At 42.2% G+C, this 18,088-nt stretch overlaps 1 protein-coding gene across 1 annotated transcript in view; it reads left to right on the top strand.

Moving 5' to 3' along the window:
• Positions 1 to 18,088, top strand: part of LOC124555884 — a 242,730-nt gene that overhangs the window by 23,320 nt on the left and 201,322 nt on the right. The window contains exon 5 of the mRNA XM_047129945.1: positions 16,816 to 16,890. Coding sequence (XP_046985901.1) covers positions 16,816 to 16,890 — 75 coding nt within the window. The remainder of the gene's footprint in view (positions 1 to 16,815; positions 16,891 to 18,088) is intronic.

Here is an 18,088-nt window from a genome sequence, read left to right as displayed (position 1 = left end):
AACATATTTTTGAAAATTCGATAATTTTTAGTATTTACCCGGTTCGCAAATATCGCAGATCCGGGATTGTCTGAGTTATAGTGGGTAGTCTCCATGTGACCCGTGTTTACATTTAGTGATTTTGCTGTTTTCTGTTTGTTTACTCTCATGTCAAATGAAAGCAAAATGGATATCTGTATCCGGGAGCTATCAAGTGAATTAAAATACATTCACATAATTACGGAAGGCTAAAATATGTCATTAGTTTCATATTCTATTTTATTTCCACATTTCTGACAATCAAGCATTAATCGCCTTCAGAACAATGAAGTTATTTTTGTCCGTTTGCTAATGAAATTTGGCTTTTATTAACCTGTTCCACAGAGGCAGTCAATGTAGTTGAAACGAAATGTGTAATTCCACACTAATGGCTAGTTTCAACTGTTCGCTGCATTCCAAGGGCACATTTTCATCTTCTAGCACAAAAGGCATTATGCCATAATAAAGAACCAAACATGATATAATATAGTACTGGTGCTTCAAGAAAATTTACATCCCGAAAACCACACTGAAAAGCTTAATATCAGGTCAGGGTCTACTTCATTGGGAATCTGGACATACAAATGTCCCATTTAAATGTGCACACTTTAGTATGGTTCATGAAATTCGAATGCTCTTGGAGTATCCTCTGATGTCTTGTTTCTTTTATGACATAATGTATGATCATTCAATATTTTTACACATACGTATATATGGGCTTCCTATGTCATGGTAGCTGCACAAGTTCGGTGTCACCTATTATCTGCGCTCTCTTGCAACTGCTGAAACAAACCTATTTCTATTAGGTTGCGGGAAAATATTGCAAATGGTTGTTTGAAAAGCGTTACTTTCAAAGTAAATATCCTTTTATGTAAGTTGAACTATGTGCGAGAATCTACCATGAATTTCTTAAATCACAGAGTGTTTGACTCTCATTTAAAAATCAACTCTTTGATGACGAGCCATTTAGAAGAATTTTGAACCCTGAAGATAAGACATTTGTCATTATTAAAAATTTTACTGCCACATTTGTGTGATATATCTTGAAGTGTAACACACACAAAAAAAGATCAACATTATATGCGAAAGCTTAGCTTCTCTTGCAGCTTATTAACCTTAGAGCCCAACATTGTATGTGGAAGCTTTGCTTTTCTTGTAACAACACTATGTGTATTAATTTAAACTATTAACTTTCCCTGTTTGTGTGTTAGTGGTACTTAACAGTGTGTTGCTGTTGGCTGACTACATCACGTGCCCTATGCTCTGAATATCTGCTGTCATCGGCTGGCGAAATCACATGAAATGAGCTATAACTGGCTTACAGAAGCGCATCGCAATCTCGATTTCAATGATTCGGAAAGTAACATGCGGTGTTTGGTGGAATTCCAATGTATACTTTCGTTATACGAAAATATGCAGCGTACATGTTGCTGCACATCAAAGATATTTCCAAAATGTGTCTTTTTCTCTGAGTTTTGTTTTCTAAAGTGCCAGGAAATTCTACACCTGTGTCTAAAACCATAACTATTTAGAGGATTAACAAGGGAAAATTTAACACAGAAAAAGCGAGTTTTCACCCTGGAGAAAGTGTATTTTTAACCTGGAAATCCAGGAATTTTTTTTCCTTGTCCGTGTATACGCCCTGGTGTGTGTGTGTGTGTGTGTGTGTTAGAGAGAGAGAGAGAGAGAGAGAGAGAGAGAGAGAGAGAGAGAGAGAGAGAGAGAGAGAGAAAGCTGTCTCGCTCCGTGAAAGCTGGGTGAACTTATTTACATGGCCACTTGGATCCCAAAGCCAAGTGAGTGGACATCACTGGCTTGCAATCTCTCCCACATAGGCTGTGAATTTGCAGTGTGTGCATGTGTGTTACAGTTTGCTGCAATCAGGGTTGGACAAAATGTACACAAATGATGAACAATGAATGAAGATAATTTTGTTTGTTATTTGTGAATGACAAATAGTATTCAAAACATTATTCAATTACATGGATAAGACATTTATTTCTCATCTGTAAATAAAAAGTGTTATGAACCGTAGACGAGTTTGCAATCAAATTACATTTATTGCTCCAATTCTTTGTCAGCTATGAAACAAATGTGCCTTTTACTTTTAAATTAGTTTCGAGAACAACTCTTTATTTAAAATGCCTCAGCAGAAACTTGATTCGATGTTTGAAGATTTACCGCTGTGACACTAAAGGAAATATATGGTCCAGTCACATTAATGTTACCACCATCTGTTAAAATGTCAGTGTGCAATAACTGTTCACAGATGGCATGTGGCCGCACTAACAATGGAGGGTATATAAAGTGGATCAGGGGGATGCAGAAAACAATGCAGTCATTGTTGAAATGCAGAAATGGAGTGATGTATTGGACATCCAAAACGGTATGGTCATTGACTTTCAGGTCAAGAGTGAAAGCATTTCCAAAATGGCTAAGTTTTATAAACTATTTGCGTGCTGCTGCAGTGAAAGTATGGCATGGATGGCAAAATGCCCCTGTCCAAAACTGGTGTTGAGGCAGGCCACAGATGACAGGTGAAAGACAGCAGCGGAGGCACGTACGGGCAGACAGACATGCAACTGTTGAACAACTGACTGCCCACGTGGACCAAAGGGCTACCAACAGTGTTTCCTTAACGACCATTCAGTGAATGTTACTGCATACAGGCCTGCGAAGCAGATGTCCGATTCATACAGCCATGCTAACTGCTGTTCATTGGCAACGAAGAGTGGAATTTGCCTACCAATACAACTCTTTAGCAACAGAGTTCTTACGTTGTCCGCACATTTTGTAGAACTACAATCACAACCCAATTGCATATTTATACCAACAAGACACCAATATCTGATAGTGTTATAGTTCAATTCTTTCATCTTGGCGGCTCGCGCATGCCCGCCCAGACACGGGAGATTGCTGCGTTGCCAGTTGCACACGACGCACGCGCCAAGAGAAGCAGCGCCATAGTATAGTATAGTTTGCAAACTTACGTTTAGGGGGGAGCACGCAGTTCAAGACGTAAAGCCACCACCGCCGCATTAACCCTTTCGCTGCTACAAAGACGTGCTCCCTGCATTCCGCACTGTGCGCGATTTTGTCACTGCGCTGCTTGCCTGTGCAGATACATGGTGTTCCGACTGCTTTGACACACTTATCATTTGATTTCACAAAAACTATTTGGCCCAAAAATTTGATTTTTACACATCTTCTTGACTGATACCTTCCCCTGATAAATGACTTAATTTTGTTTCGATGTTCAACACAGTTATTATGCAGCATTAAATGTGGTAAACCATTGCACGAAATTTTGAAGAGTTTGCAGAGGTAAAAGTCCATAGCGTATACTTTCCGTATGGTCGATTTTAGTTACCACAATGTTCAGAAAGAAATGTGGGCAAGATACCTAAATTTCATATAAAATTTACTGTATAACAATATCTCATTTAAGTACCACATAGGTGTCGTATGTAATATTGAGAAATATTCCATCTTTCGCGACTGTAACAAAAGTTTTATTTACACCAGCGTGATGAGCTCTGACACCACATTCAATCACATCCCAGATGTGTTAGATGGTTTCAGATCTGGCAAGTTGGGGGGCCAGCATATCAATTGGAACTTGCCACTATGTTCCTCGAACCACTCTATCACACTCCTCACCTTGTGACATTGTGCATTATCTTGTTGAAAAATGCCATTGCTGTCTGAAAACATGATCGTCATGAAGGGGTGGATGTGGTCTCCAAACAGTGTATGATTCTCTTTGACTGTCACGGTGCCTTGCACGCACTCCGCTGGAGCCATGGATACCCACGTGAATGTTCCCCACAGCATAAAGGAGCTGCTACCAGCTTGTATCCGTCCCACAGTACAGGTGTCAAGGAGCTGTTCCCTTGAAGCGACGACGGATTTGCACCCTCCCATAGACACAATGAAGAAAGTATCAGGATTCATCAGATTGTGCAATGCTCTACCCCTGTGCCAACGCCCAGTGCCAATGGTTACGTGCCCATTTCAGTCATAGTTGCCGATGTCATGGTGTTAACATTGGCACGTGCACGGGCCGTCAGCTGTGGAGGCCCATAGTTAGGAATGTTTGGTGCACTGCATGTTCAGACAAACTTGTACTCTGTGCAGCATTCAAGTCTGATGTTAGTTCCACTATAATCTGCTGCCTGTCCTGTATTTCCAGTCAGTGATGTCCGACATCTGTAATGACGGGTGGCCGCCCAACCCAACAACGTCTGGATGTGGTTTCACCTTGGTTTTGCCATGTGCTGAAGACACTCACCACAGCAGTCCTTGAACACCCGACAAGTTGTGCAGTTTCTGAAATGCTCATGCCGAGCCTCCAGGTCATTATAATCTGCCCTCAGTCAAACTCCGATAGATCGAGCGCCCTTTCCATTCTACTCACAGTCGGCATGCTCACTGATACTACGAGGTGCATTCAAGTTCTAAGGCCTCCGATTTTTTTTCTCCGGACTGGAAAGAGATAGAAACATGCGCATTGTTTTAAAATGAGGCCGCGTTCATTGTCAATACGTCCCAGAGATGGAAGCACCGTATGACAGATGGAATTTTACCGCCAGCGGCGAGAATGAGAACTGTTTTAAACACTTAAAATAGCGACATTTTCCTTACTTGAACAGCGTGCAATCATTCGTTTTCTGAATCTGCGTGGTGTGAAACCAATTGAAATTCATCGACAGTTGAAGGAGACATGTGGTGATGGAGTTACGGATGTGTCGAAAGTGCGTTCGTGGGTGCGACAGTTTAATGAAGACAGAACATCGTGTGACAACAAACCGAAACAACCTTGGGCTCGCACGAGCCGGTCTGACGACATGATCGAGAAAGTGGAGAGAATTGTTTTGGGGGATCGCCGAATGACAGTTGAACAGATCGCCTCCAGAGTTGGCATTTCTGTGGGTTCTGTGCACACAATCCTGCATGACGACCTGAAAATGCGAAAAGTGTCATCCAGGTGGGTGCCACGATGCTGTCGGATGACCACATGGCTGCCCGTGTGGCATGTTGCCAAGCAATGTTGACGCGCAACTACAGCATGAATAGGACTTTCTTTTCGTCGGTTGTGACAATGGATGAGACGTGGATGCCATTTTTCAATCCAGAAACAAAGCGCCAGTCAGCTCAATGGAAGCACACAGATTCACCGCCACCAAAAAAATTTCTGGTAACCGCCAGTGCTGAAAAAATGATGGTGTCCATGTTCTGGGACAGCGAGGGCGTAATCCTTACCCATTGCATTCCAAAGGGCACTACGGTAACAGGTGCATCCTACGAAAATGTTTTGAAGAACAAATTCCTTCCTGCACTGCAACAAAAACGTCCGGGAAGGGCTGCGCGTGTGCTGTTTCACCAAGACGACGCACCCGCACATCGAGCTAACGTTACGCAACAGTTTCTTCGTGACAACAACTTTGAAGTGATTCCTCATGCTCCCTACTCACCTGACCTGGCTCCTAGTGACTTTTGGCTTTTTCCAACAATGAAAGACACTCTCCGTGGCCGCACATTCACCAGCCGTGCTGCTATTGCCTCAGCGATTTTCCAGTGGTCAAAACAGACTCCTAAAGAAGCCTTCGCCGCTGCCATGGAATCATGGCGTCAGGGTTGTGAGAAATGTGTACGTCTGCAGGGCGATTACGTCGAGAAGTAACACCAGTTTCATCTATTTCGGGTGAGTAGTTAATTAGAAAAAAAATCGGAGGCCTTAGAACTTGAATGCACCTCTTACATATACCATGCGTATGTCTGACTAACAGTGATTCCTCGCCAGGTGACGTTGCTATCTCCTGGATGGGTTCATATTGATAGTAGGTCGATGATCAAATGTTCTGGTTGGTCAGTGTGGATAACTCACATTATTCGTTGGACACAAGCTACACAACTTAACACTTGTTTCTTTGTCATCTTTCACTATTCCTGGACTGTATATAAAAACATCTAATGTGGCCCTCCTTGTTACATCAAAAGCATTTCACGCTCGATCTCCCGAGTACATTCTGCCAGTCTCTCCCGTTTCCATAGGGATCTCTTGACAATTGACCTTGTCTTTGGTCATTGTACTCCACACTCTCATTTTGCCTGACTAAAGGTCAGGTGGCTGGTCTTTGACATAAGACGGCTCTTTATATGTTATTTAGGATTAAATGTTCAGTAACATCGTCAATGACTTGCCACTCACTAGATATGAGACTCAGGGCCTTAATGCTCTGCTTCAGTCTGCAAATATTATCAGCAAGTAGTTCTTTCAACCCTTGGTCTTTACTGTAATGAGAATTGTATCCACAGTAATACCGGCTTCCTAAGATTGCCTCTTTCGGTAAACCGCAACAACACCTCCTAAACTTGTGTGACAGTTACAGATAACAATTCCTGGTCACTCATTCCCAACATCTAACTCTTATTCTAGAGAACCACCACCATAGACAAGAAGTCAACTATATTTGAGTTGTCATTAAAGAATAGTGTAATTGTAACAAAATCCTGAAGTGGGTTGGCAGTTTTGTTTAGTATCATAACTTTGTCACTCAGTTATGATAATTGGTCCACATTTGGTCTTTGTACTCTGTCTTGCAATTTACCTTTAGCCTCCCCCACATACTCATGTATCTGCTCCTGTAATTCATCAACCCAACCAACTGATCATTCACTTAGGAGTCTGTTTTTCTGTTCCTAATTAACACTGGCTACACACTTAATGCTTGGCAGCTAATCCATCCTTGACCTTTGCACTCAATATTGCAATTCACCAAACCTTCCCCCACACATGCATTTACCCCTTCACTCAACTCATTTAATTGATATCTCATTTGTTCGGTACAGAGCACCTGTTCCTGTCGACTAAATCCTGCAGTCTATTTTGATAATGCTTTATTCTAGCTTCAAGTCTACCATTAATCTAGCTTTAAGTCTGTGCTGACATTGGGGCCACTCCACTCCCACCCTTTTAACCATCTCATGTGGGATCATGATCAGAACTACCGTCACCTGTCTTAGCCACTAAAGTTACTCAGTTATGGTGCCATCACCGTTGCCTCCCCTGATCCACAACTCATACTGTAGCTCCTGTCTTCTCAGTAGCTGGGGATTTTGTATGAATCGAACACATGTACTGGAACACACCAGATAGCTTTAGACAGGTTCCTAAGAGTCTCTCAGGACAACCCACCCCAGTCTCCCATTATGAGTAACCACTCTCTACAGCTATCAGTCCTGTTTTGCAATCCAGTGTAATGTGATTTGGGAGTGGAGCACTAGGATTTTTCTATTATTATTATTACGTTCCTTTCTATGTTAAGGACTTCTAATTCCCAAATCTCAAACCTGCGACATCCGTGGAAGTAGGCTGTACACCAGGTGCCAGAGCTAGTCACTGCTTGCGCGACGTGACTGTGACAGGAACAGCAGGACTGCCAGAGCACTTGTGGCAGAATCAATTGGAAACAAACAACCTTGCTCTGTAACAGAAAACTAAATAAGTAATATGCTAGGTTTCAAGCACTGTCTGCTTCTGTCAGCATTGCTAAACTGGCAGACTGGGTGTTTACAAATGCAATCAGTAAAACAATAAACTGACCAAGCTTGTAAATTCCCTAAGTAAAATAAACATTATAAGCTCTTGTTAGGCACACTATTGAGTGATTTTAAAAATTATTAGACTCAGAAAAGTCCTCTGATAATGAAACATTGCTTAGAATTCACTATTAGGTGATGCCACATGAAGATGTGATATTTACAGCCAATAATTCTTCGATGAGCAGTATACTCCCGTGTTACACTTAACTGAACTCTTTAATAAGTGAACCTTAGGCACCAATCTTAACTATGTTGGACATGAAGCTTCACGGGCTAGGGACACACCACACAAATAGCAGGATTAATTACATGTGAAATATGTACCACCAAACACCAAGTTAGCAATGATGATTTCTAGCACAGACAGGTTAGTGGCCACTGATTCAGCCACACCCAAACCACTGTCCATATAAAATGCTCCTTGACCTATCTCGTCCAAATGACTGTAATGTGACTTAAGCCTTCCACTGCTACAGACATTCCCTCTACATTCACCGCAGAGCGTGGCTTTGTTAGGGCTGTACTTCTTGCGAGACGCTGTTACCTGTACTGAGAGACGACATTGTGGGCACTGTGAAATACTTGTCATCCGAATTTAAGAAAACTATTGAGTGGAAAAAAAAAAATATTTTTGCACAGCTTACACTCTGACATCTTTGCTTGATAAAGGATTGTATTTCTCTTTGTTATATACCATAGTTACACCAAATTAAGCAAAACATTGCATGATATTTTAAAGAGCTTGCAGAGGTAAAAAGGCATTGCCTAAACTTTGCTAATGATTGATTTTAGCTCACACAATGCAGTGTATGAAATGTAGGTATGAGGGTGGTTTGAAAAGTTCTTGGAAAAGAATAGAAAAAAGTACTTACATCACTGAAATTTTTTTTTATTTTTCAATGTAGTCCGCTTGTAGATTAATGCACTTGGTCCAATGATGTTCCAGTGCCTTGATCCTATCTCGAAAATGAGTTTCCTCCAGGGCTGCAAAAGTAGTTGTCAACTCCGGCTATCAATTGTTTGTTTGAAGTGAATCTTCATCTACCAAGAAACATTTTCAGTTTTGGGATGAGATGGAAGTGTGACGGAGCCATATCAGGTGAATAAGGCGGGTGTGGCAACAATTCATACCTTAGTTTGTGTAATTTTGCCATGGTGACGACGTGTGTGGGTGTGCGTTGTCTTGATGAAAGGTGCTTTTCTTTCTTGCTAAACCTGACCTTTTTTCACGTATCTTCAGTTGCAGTTTGTCCAGGAGGTTAGCATAGTAATCTGCAGTAATTGTTTGCCCAGTTGGGAGATAATCTACAAACAGAATCGCGTTTCGCATCCCATAACACTGATGCCATGACCTTTCCCGCCGAAGGAATTGTCTTTGCTTTCTTTGTTGGTGGAGAATCAGCATGTTTCCACTGCTTTGACTGTTGTTCTGTCTCTGGGGTATAGTAGTGCAGCCATGTTTCATCTGCGGTCACTAACCGACGCAAAAAAATCTTGTTCGTTTCTCCTAAAACGGGCCAAATATTGTTCCGATGTGTCCATTCTCATGCATTTTTGATCCAGCATCAAGAGTCATGTGGCTAGGGCCTCCCGTTGGGTAGAGCGGTCGCCTGGTGCAAGTGTTTTTAGTTGATGCCACTTTGGTGACTTGCGCATCGATGGGGATAGAACTTGAGGATGATAACACAACATCGAGTCCCTGAGCGGAGAAAATCTCCGACCCAACTGGGAATCGAACCCAGGCCCCCTTGCACGGCATTCCGTCACGCCAACCATTCAGCTACCAGGGCAGATACCCTTTCAGATGACATCTGGCAAGTGTGAGCAATTTCACGCGCTTTCAATCGGCCATCCTCCATGATAATTTTGTGCACATTTGCAATGATTTCTGGAGTAGTGACACATCTTGGCCGACAACTGCGTGGATCATCATCTAAGCTCTCCCGACCAAATTTAAATTCATTTGTCCATGTGGCAACAGTTGAATATGAAGGAGCAGAGTCTCCCAGTGTGTTCTGGGAATTGGCATGAATGTCCTTTGCTTTCATATCTTTCTTTATGAAGTACTTAATCACTGCTCAAATCTCGAGTTTTTCAATCTTTGCAAATCACTACGCGGGAACGACAACAGAGTCACGTCACTGCCAAAGCTCTCTTGCAAGAGCACTGTCATGGCACGTGTTTACACACAACAGTCCAATGAATGTCACGTGAACAACTCGCGTTAGTGCTGACCTGTTGTGGTGATTTCGAGAACCTTTCAAACCAGCCTCGTAAGATATTGAAACTTTACTTAAAGTTGAGATCAGAATGATATCTCCTTTCATTCATGAGTTACTGATTTTTATATCCAACGGACAGATGTGCACATGTACCCACTTCTGTCGCTGCACATTGCGAATAGTGTGGTCACAACAATCATCACATTTCATAAATGGTTCAAGATATCGAAATGAGGTTTTTCACAAATAATATCATACCAAGAGGCATTTATGTTGAAATGTGGAAGTAAGATGTATGCAGCGGTGAGAGGTTGGCATAACACGACATGTAAACACGTGGAGTAGAGTGGAGCATGACACATCAACTCGTCCACAACATTTAAGGGGTTAAATGAAGGAATTAGCCCCTATGAGATCTTACGACTTATACTCAACAAGTGCTAACCTTTTCATGCTATCAGCTCTAACCATAGTTTTAGATCTTAATTCTTGTTGGGGGTTAGCCCTTTATCACAAGGCTGGCACTAACTAGCCCAAATAACCCAAGGTGGTTCTGGCACATGGTGGTAGCTTACCCACGAGCAGGGAAGCAAGTCTAATTTATCTCTTATTTTAATAATCATAGATTAAGAGACACATTCACTAGGCAATGTGATGTACACAGTGATCATGCATTACCAGAGAACACAACAATGAGACTAAAACTGCATTGCACCACCCGCAGTTACAGTCGAGTATAGAGGGAGCAATATGTGCATGAAATCCAACTAAAAGCCCCAAATGAAAGCTCTCCTCAGTCATTTACAATGAAACAATGGAGCAAATGCGGTTGAAATCAATCAAGAGAACTTAAACTAGGTATGGCAAAAGTACGTTCATTATAGGCCATTCAAGGAATACAAGGACGAGCAGCAAAAAATTAATGTTTGCAGTGCAACTCAAAAAGTTCACACTGATTCTATTCTGGCACAGTTCACGTCATCGACCACTACAAACAAGACAGCTTGACCATGAGACAAAGTTAACTCAGCCAACCTCTCACAAGGTGGTGAACGAAAACTTTAAATACTAAAACACAGCAGACTTACTAATAATGTCCTCTGAATGATTTGCCAGCTTCACTCGATGTCACTTGACTGCTTGCAGGGATATCACATTCCTCGTGTAACGAAGCCAGTACAAGTCTTGCCTCGATTCCATGACACTAAACTCTACAAATACCCCTGACTGAACAAGATATTAGACCAGCAACTATAGCTCATGGACTCAACAACAGTTTTGCACACACAGCAGATGTGAACGTCTCCCAGTTAGCAGCAACGTGTTAATGTGGAAACACTTATATAGGAGCAAAATCCACTTTCCAAATTCATGATACAATTATATATGGAGATAGTAACTGTTCTCGAAAGAACAGATACCATTGATGACTGTGCAGCTTCTCTAGAATAAATGATAATTAATCGAAACCCCTCAGCTGCCGAAAGATGATGTTGATATACCTCAATGGGGACAGCTGAAAATGTGCGCCCTGACTGGGACTGGAATCCAGGATCTCCTGCTTACTTGGCAGATGCTCTATCCATCTGAGCAACCGAGGAGAATAGCGTGACTGCAGTGACTTATCCCTTGCACGCTTCCCATGGGACCCACATTCCCAACTGTCCACAGTTGACATATGTAATGTTCCTAATAGATATTTGCCCATCTACTCATTACACGCGCCAACTAAGGTGATGATTCCCATAAGAGTTCAGACAACCTGTACCCATTCGCACGGATGGAGGTCAGTGGCCGGGTAGCTTGTGGTGTAGTGGCTAGTGGTGCTGCCTCTGGATCAAGGGGTCTCGAGTTTGATTCCCAGCTGGATCGTGGATTTTCTCTGCCCAGGGATTGGGTGTTTGTGTTGTCCTCATCATTGCATTATCATTTGGGAAAGTGGCGAGACTGGACAGTGAAAAGATAGGGGATTTGTACGGGCACTGACAATCACGCACAAACCAAATATAAGCAAAAATAGTTCCTCAACACACTCTCTGTCAGCCGATGAGAAGAACATTGATGTGCACAGAAGCCAGCTTTAGCAGTGTGAGAAGAATTTGAAATTTTCTCTCCCTCTTAGCCAGACTGTATTTCACCCTCTTGTCTTCCAGTCCAGGCCTCTTTTTCCAGCTCACTTCATACCCACTGGTAATTAATTTATTTCTATGTGCGTATGTACTTACCTTGTATTTTTGGTTTCTTGTTTAGTTTCTACCATTAAGTGTATGTTTATTTACTTTCTAATTTTGTTCCCAATCAAACAGGAGTTGCAGATATCCGCTCCTCTCCATTTAAAAGAACAGATGATAAGTTGTATAGCTGAAATTGTTTGATGATATGCAGTTATCACCGGTAACAGACAAGGTGCAAGCTCATTGCTCACCTTGCCCACAATCCCAATTCCCCAAAGTACCCTGCACCACCTAGATCTCCCCACTCGCCACACACCTTGCTTTCCCCATCCCACCCCATACGCCGCACTCCAAACTTTTTCCATCCCACCCCACTGACACCTGGCCCACACCACCTCGGCACTCTGTTTTATGTCGTCTCTGCATTGGTTATATTAGTTTAACCCAGAGTTTTATTTTATGTTACCAAACCATCCTCATGTTCTGGTTGTGGAGTCTTACAGACAGTAGCGCACATCGTGGTGGAATGCCCCTTTCCTCTGGAGCTCTATGCTAGGCATGGTCTTTTGGGTTGTTTGCTTCTAATATTGGTGGGTGGCTAGCAGGCAATTGAACTTGTTCTCAATTTTCTTCATGAAAGTGGTTTTTATTCTCAGATATAACATTTTAAACTACCTTCAGGGTGAAGCTGATGTGTCTGGGGTTGGAGCACATCTGCTCCTGTGCTGGATTTGGAGGACCTTTGACACTACCTCCTTTACCAGCTGCCTTGGTCATACCTCTTTAACCCAGTTTTAATTGATTTTAAATGCATTTAGCTGCTTCTTTATCTTGCACCATATTTTCTGTTTCTGTTTCTCATCTGCTTGATCAGTGTATCAGCCAGACCTATGTATTTTTACTTCTCCTAAAATTATTTCTCAGCTTTCACACCAATATTGCTTTCAAAGCCTCAATATTATCACTCCTACATACTTTCATAACTCAATCTAAATTCTAGTTGACATCACTAATGATTTTGCTGTTTGGTCCCCTACAACTCTGTCCTTTGATTCATTCACTCTCTCACTTTCCAGGAATGTATACTCACACTCGTTTTGTTCCTGCCCTCTTAGCCAGAATACATTTCACCCTCTTGTCCTACAGTCCAGGCCTCTTTTTCCATCTCACTTCTGGCCCACTATTACTTACATCTACATCAATACTGTGCAAGCCACCTGACGGTGTGTGGCGGAGGGTACCTTGAGTACCTCTATCGGTTCTCCCTTCTATTCCAGTCTCGTATTGTTCATGGAAAGAAAGATTGTCGGTATGCCTCTGTGTGGGCTCTAATCTCTCTGATTTTATCCTCATGGTCTCTTCGCGAGATATACATAGGTGGGAGCAATATACTGCTTGACTCCTCGGTGAAGGTATGTTCTCGAAACTTCAACAAAAGCCCGTACCAAAGCCCGAGCATCTCTCTTGCAGAGTCTTCCACTGGAGTTTATCTGTCATCTCCGTAACGCTTTTGTGATTACTAAATGATCCTGTAACGAAGTGCACTGCTCTCCGTTGGATCTTCTCTCTCTCTTCTATCAACCCTATCTGGTACGGATCCCACACATGTGAGCAGTATTCAAGCAGTGGGCAAACAAGTGTACTGTAACCTACTTCCTTTGTTTTCGGATTGCATTTCCTTAGAATTCTTCCAATGAATCTCAGTCTGGCATCTGCTTTACCGACGATTAATTTTATATTGTCATTCCATTTTAAATCACTCCTAATGCCTACTCCCAGATAATTTATGGAATTAACTGTTCCCAGTTGCTCACATGCTATATTGTAGCTAAATGATAAAGGATCTTTCTTTCTATGTATTCGCAGCACATTACACTTGTCTACATTGAGATTCAATTGCCTTTCCCTGCACCATGCGTCAATTCGTTGCAGATCCTCCTGCATTTCAGCACAATTTTTCATTGTTACAACCTCTTGATATACTAAAGCATCACCCGAAAATAGCCTCAGAGAACTTCTGATGTTATCCACAAGGTCATTTATATATATTGTGAATAGCAACGGTCCTATGACAATCCCCTACGGCCCTCCTGAAATCACTCTTACTTCGGAAGACTTCTCTCCATTGAGAATAACATGCTGCATTATGTTATCTAGGAACTCTTCAGTCCAATCACACAATTGGTCTGATAGTCCATATGCTCTTACTTTGTTCATTAAACAACTGTGGGGAACTGTATCAAATGCCTTGCCTAAGTCAAGAAACACGACATGTACCTGGGAACCCTTGTCTATGGCCCTCTGGGTCTCGTGGATGAATAGCGTGAGCTGGGTTTCACACGATCATCTTTTTTGAAACCAATGCTGATTCTTGCTGAGTAGATTTCTAGTCTCTAGAAAAGTCATTATATTCGAACATAATACGTGTTCCAAAATTCTACAACTGATCGACGTTAGAGATATAGGTCTATAGTTCTGCACATCTGTTCGACGTCCCTTCTTGAAAACGGGGATGACCTGTGCCCTTTTTCAATCTTTTGGAATTCTACGCTCTTCTAGAGACCTGTGGTACACCGCTGCAAGAAGGGGGGCAAATTCCTTCGCGTACTCTGTGTAAAATCAACTGGTATCCCATCAGGTCCAGTGGCCTTTCCTCTTTTGAGCGATTTTAATTTATTTTCGTATGTGTATGTACTTACCTTTGTACTGTTGGTTTCTTGATAAGTTTCTACCATTAAGTGTATCTGTATATTTCATTTCCAATTTTGTTCCAAATCCACAGGAGTCCCACATACCCGCTCCTCTCCATTTAAAGGAACAGTTACTGTGAAGAGAGAGCCTGAATTTGAGACAGGCAGTAAGTTGTATAGCTGAAATTATTTGATGATCTGCACTTATCAGTGCTAACAGGCAACATGCATGCTCATTGCTCACCCTGCCCCCAACCCCAATTTCCCAAAGCACCCTACACCATACCCACCTAGAACTCTCCACACAGCACACACCTTCCCCATCCCACCCCACATGCTTAACACCTAACTTCCTCCATACCACCCCCATACTACCTAGCTGTCCCTAACCTACCCCACACGTCCTTCCCATCCATGGCCCAGTCTTTCTGTCCCCGGCCCACACCGCCCAGCAGTCCTGTACAGTGCCCGCCTCACTCGCCCAGCCATTCCATCTGTGGCCCACGCCGACCAGTCGTCCTGTCCATGACCCACCCCACCCTGCGGTGCCGTTGTCGGCCTGCGTTGCCCTGCTGTCCCCTTACAGCCTCGCCATCCCACCCTGCCCTGCCCCCAATATCCCAGCTCAACCTCCCTGCACCTAATTAACCAGACCAACCTCTATGCCTCGCCCTGACCTTACAATTGGTCCCTGCCCCCACTTTCCCATTCCACCCAAGCCTCTCGTGCCCCAGTTTCCCTTCCCATCCTTGCCTCATTTGGTCCCAATAACCTTTCCTGCCACCACTTGGCCTCCCACCCATGCTTCCCTTCATGTTACTCCCACCAATGCTGTCCTGTCATGCTACCTCTAGCCCTGCCCTGCCCCAAGAACCAGCCTGGGCCAACTCTTGCCCCACCCTCCCACACTGCCCTGCCCATGCCACCACTCTCCCACACTGCCCTGCCCATGCCACCGCTCTCCCAGCCCACCCCACTCTCACACTCTTCTTTTTCTCAGGATCCACAGATCAGGTCTCTCTACCTACTCCATTTTTCCTCATTCTTCATATCCCCTTTCATTCTGCACTTTTCCCTGTACTTGCCAATTCTGTTCTATCTCCTCCCACTCTTCAGGTATATCCTCCCACTCCCACATTCTCCCATCTCCCTTTTGGCTGAAACATGTTTCACCCTCTTATTCTTCTCTCTGGGCTTCTTTTGCTCGCTTCTGGTCCACTATTATTTCGTACTTCTCAAGTGTGTTCGTATTTATTTTCCTTGTACTCTTGGTATCTTATTCAGTTTCTGTGAAGTTGATGTGTCTATTGCTTTACTAATTTTTTTACAAATTTGTAGGTTCTGTAGACATCCGCGCGTCTCCTTTTACAAGATCACTTAGTGTGACGGGAGAGACTGAAGCTATGATAGACAGTAAGTTGTACACTTGAAATAATTTGGTGAACTGTGATTATTATGCAAGTAGACAATGTGCTAGCGCATTGCATCTCGTGTTATTAAACCTGTTCAGAATTTCTGAAATTTCATTATTAAGATCGCATTAGTCAAGCGACATAAAATAAAATAACTTCCATCTCAGGAGAAATCCTTCGTTGTTTTTGGAACAACTCATGAAATTGGTACTAGCTATTTTTTAATTGTGTGTCTGTGGAAATTATGATACTGAAATACTACATATGTATGTGGGAAAGCACTCCGCACATATAATCTTTATAGCAATTGCATGTCATTCTGAAATGAGCATGGTGAATTTATAAATAGAATCTTTACCAGTAAAATGTTATGATTGTCTTCATCTTCTAGCCTGCCCCTTCGCCCTTCCTGATTTCTTCCACATCTCTTCTCCTTTCGTCCCTCCTGTCCCTTTGTCCTAATGTGCATTCTACCTTTCTTTTTGTACTCATTTCACCACACAACGAGATTGCTCAGCATGTCCTCTGCTAACTAACCTATTTCATTTTCATTTTCCTTCATGTCACTGTTTATGCTTTCACCCTTCTTTTGCATTTGATATATATTTTTTTTAAGTAGATCTCTCTGTTATGTTTATTTGTTTAGAAAGAGTTCAACATTTGCAGTGTTTAAAATTTTGTTACATATCCACAGATACTGGAGATGTCCGCCAACCACCATCTAGGGCATCAGTTAGTGTTACAGCACAGACTGAAGATATAAAAGGTGGTAAGTTGTGTTCTTGAAATTAGTAGTTGACCTTTAATTTTGCTGTGTTTAAAGACACAATGTGTTTTTAAACCTAAAGCAAGAAATGCATTGGTTTTGACATGTAAAATAATCTTTTGTAATGTATGTATAGTCCCAGCTCATATCTTAAGAATGAGCATTCAATGGAAATCATGATATTCCCTTAACACGAAATGTTATTAAAAATTACTCATTTGGTATCACTAGAACAGCTTTGCTTAATTGATAATAATCAAAATTAGTTTCATAATGATTTTGTACTGTTTTAAAGACATTTCTAATTTGTGTTCAATTTGTGATACATTAATTATAGAATAAACTAAGAGAGTTGACTGAAAAGTAATGCCTCCACCTTCATAACTCTCCAACAGTTGGCAGCATTGGTATGTTCTGTAACCTCTTCTCTACAACTCCAGTTGGCGGGAAGCCTTAGCATTGAATGGTTGTGTTGTTACAGTGTAAAGTATAGACCCCTGCGCAAACTGTCGGTCAGTGCGATTTAAACAACGTGCAGTCATTGAATTCTTGACAGCAGAAGGTGTCACCCCAAACGAGATTCATCAGAAGATGAAAGCAGTTTATAATGATTGTATTGATGTGAGTAGTGTACATCTTCGGGCGAGTAACTTTAAAGATGCTGAGGTGGGAACATGTGACCTGCATGACAAATAAAGAGTTGGACATCCTGTGACAGCAGCCACCGAGTTTCACAAGCAAAATCTTGACAGATTGATTCAGGATGATCGTTGTATCACTCAGAGAGAAATTGCAAGCGCAATTGGCATTTCACAAGAATGTGTGGGTCACATTATTGCTTTGCTTGGCTATCGGAAGATTCGTGTACGATTGGTACCCCAGATGCTGACTACTGAAATGAAAGTGCACAGACTTGAAATTTCCCAGGAACTCCTCTCATGTTATGAGAATGAAGGTGATGCCTTTCTCCATTCAATTGTGACAGGAGACAAAACGTCAGTCTATGGAATATCGACTGTGAGACTGTAGTTGCAGAAACAAAGTGTCGACTTCGTTCGTGACGACTTCAGAAAACTTTTCCATCGTTGGCAGAAATGTATCCAACTGGCTGGTGATTATGTGGAAAAGTGAATATTGATAATTAAAGTTCACAGTCTAAGGATTATTTCTGCGATTGATTTATTAAACTATTCCCATTCAA

This window comes from Schistocerca americana, chromosome X (genome assembly GCF_021461395.2).
Source record: "Schistocerca americana isolate TAMUIC-IGC-003095 chromosome X, iqSchAmer2.1, whole genome shotgun sequence".
Classification (NCBI taxonomy): Eukaryota; Metazoa; Arthropoda; class Insecta; order Orthoptera; family Acrididae; genus Schistocerca; species Schistocerca americana.
The sequence above is the reverse complement of the archived record's forward strand: the minus strand, read 5'-3'. Positions and strand labels throughout refer to the sequence as shown.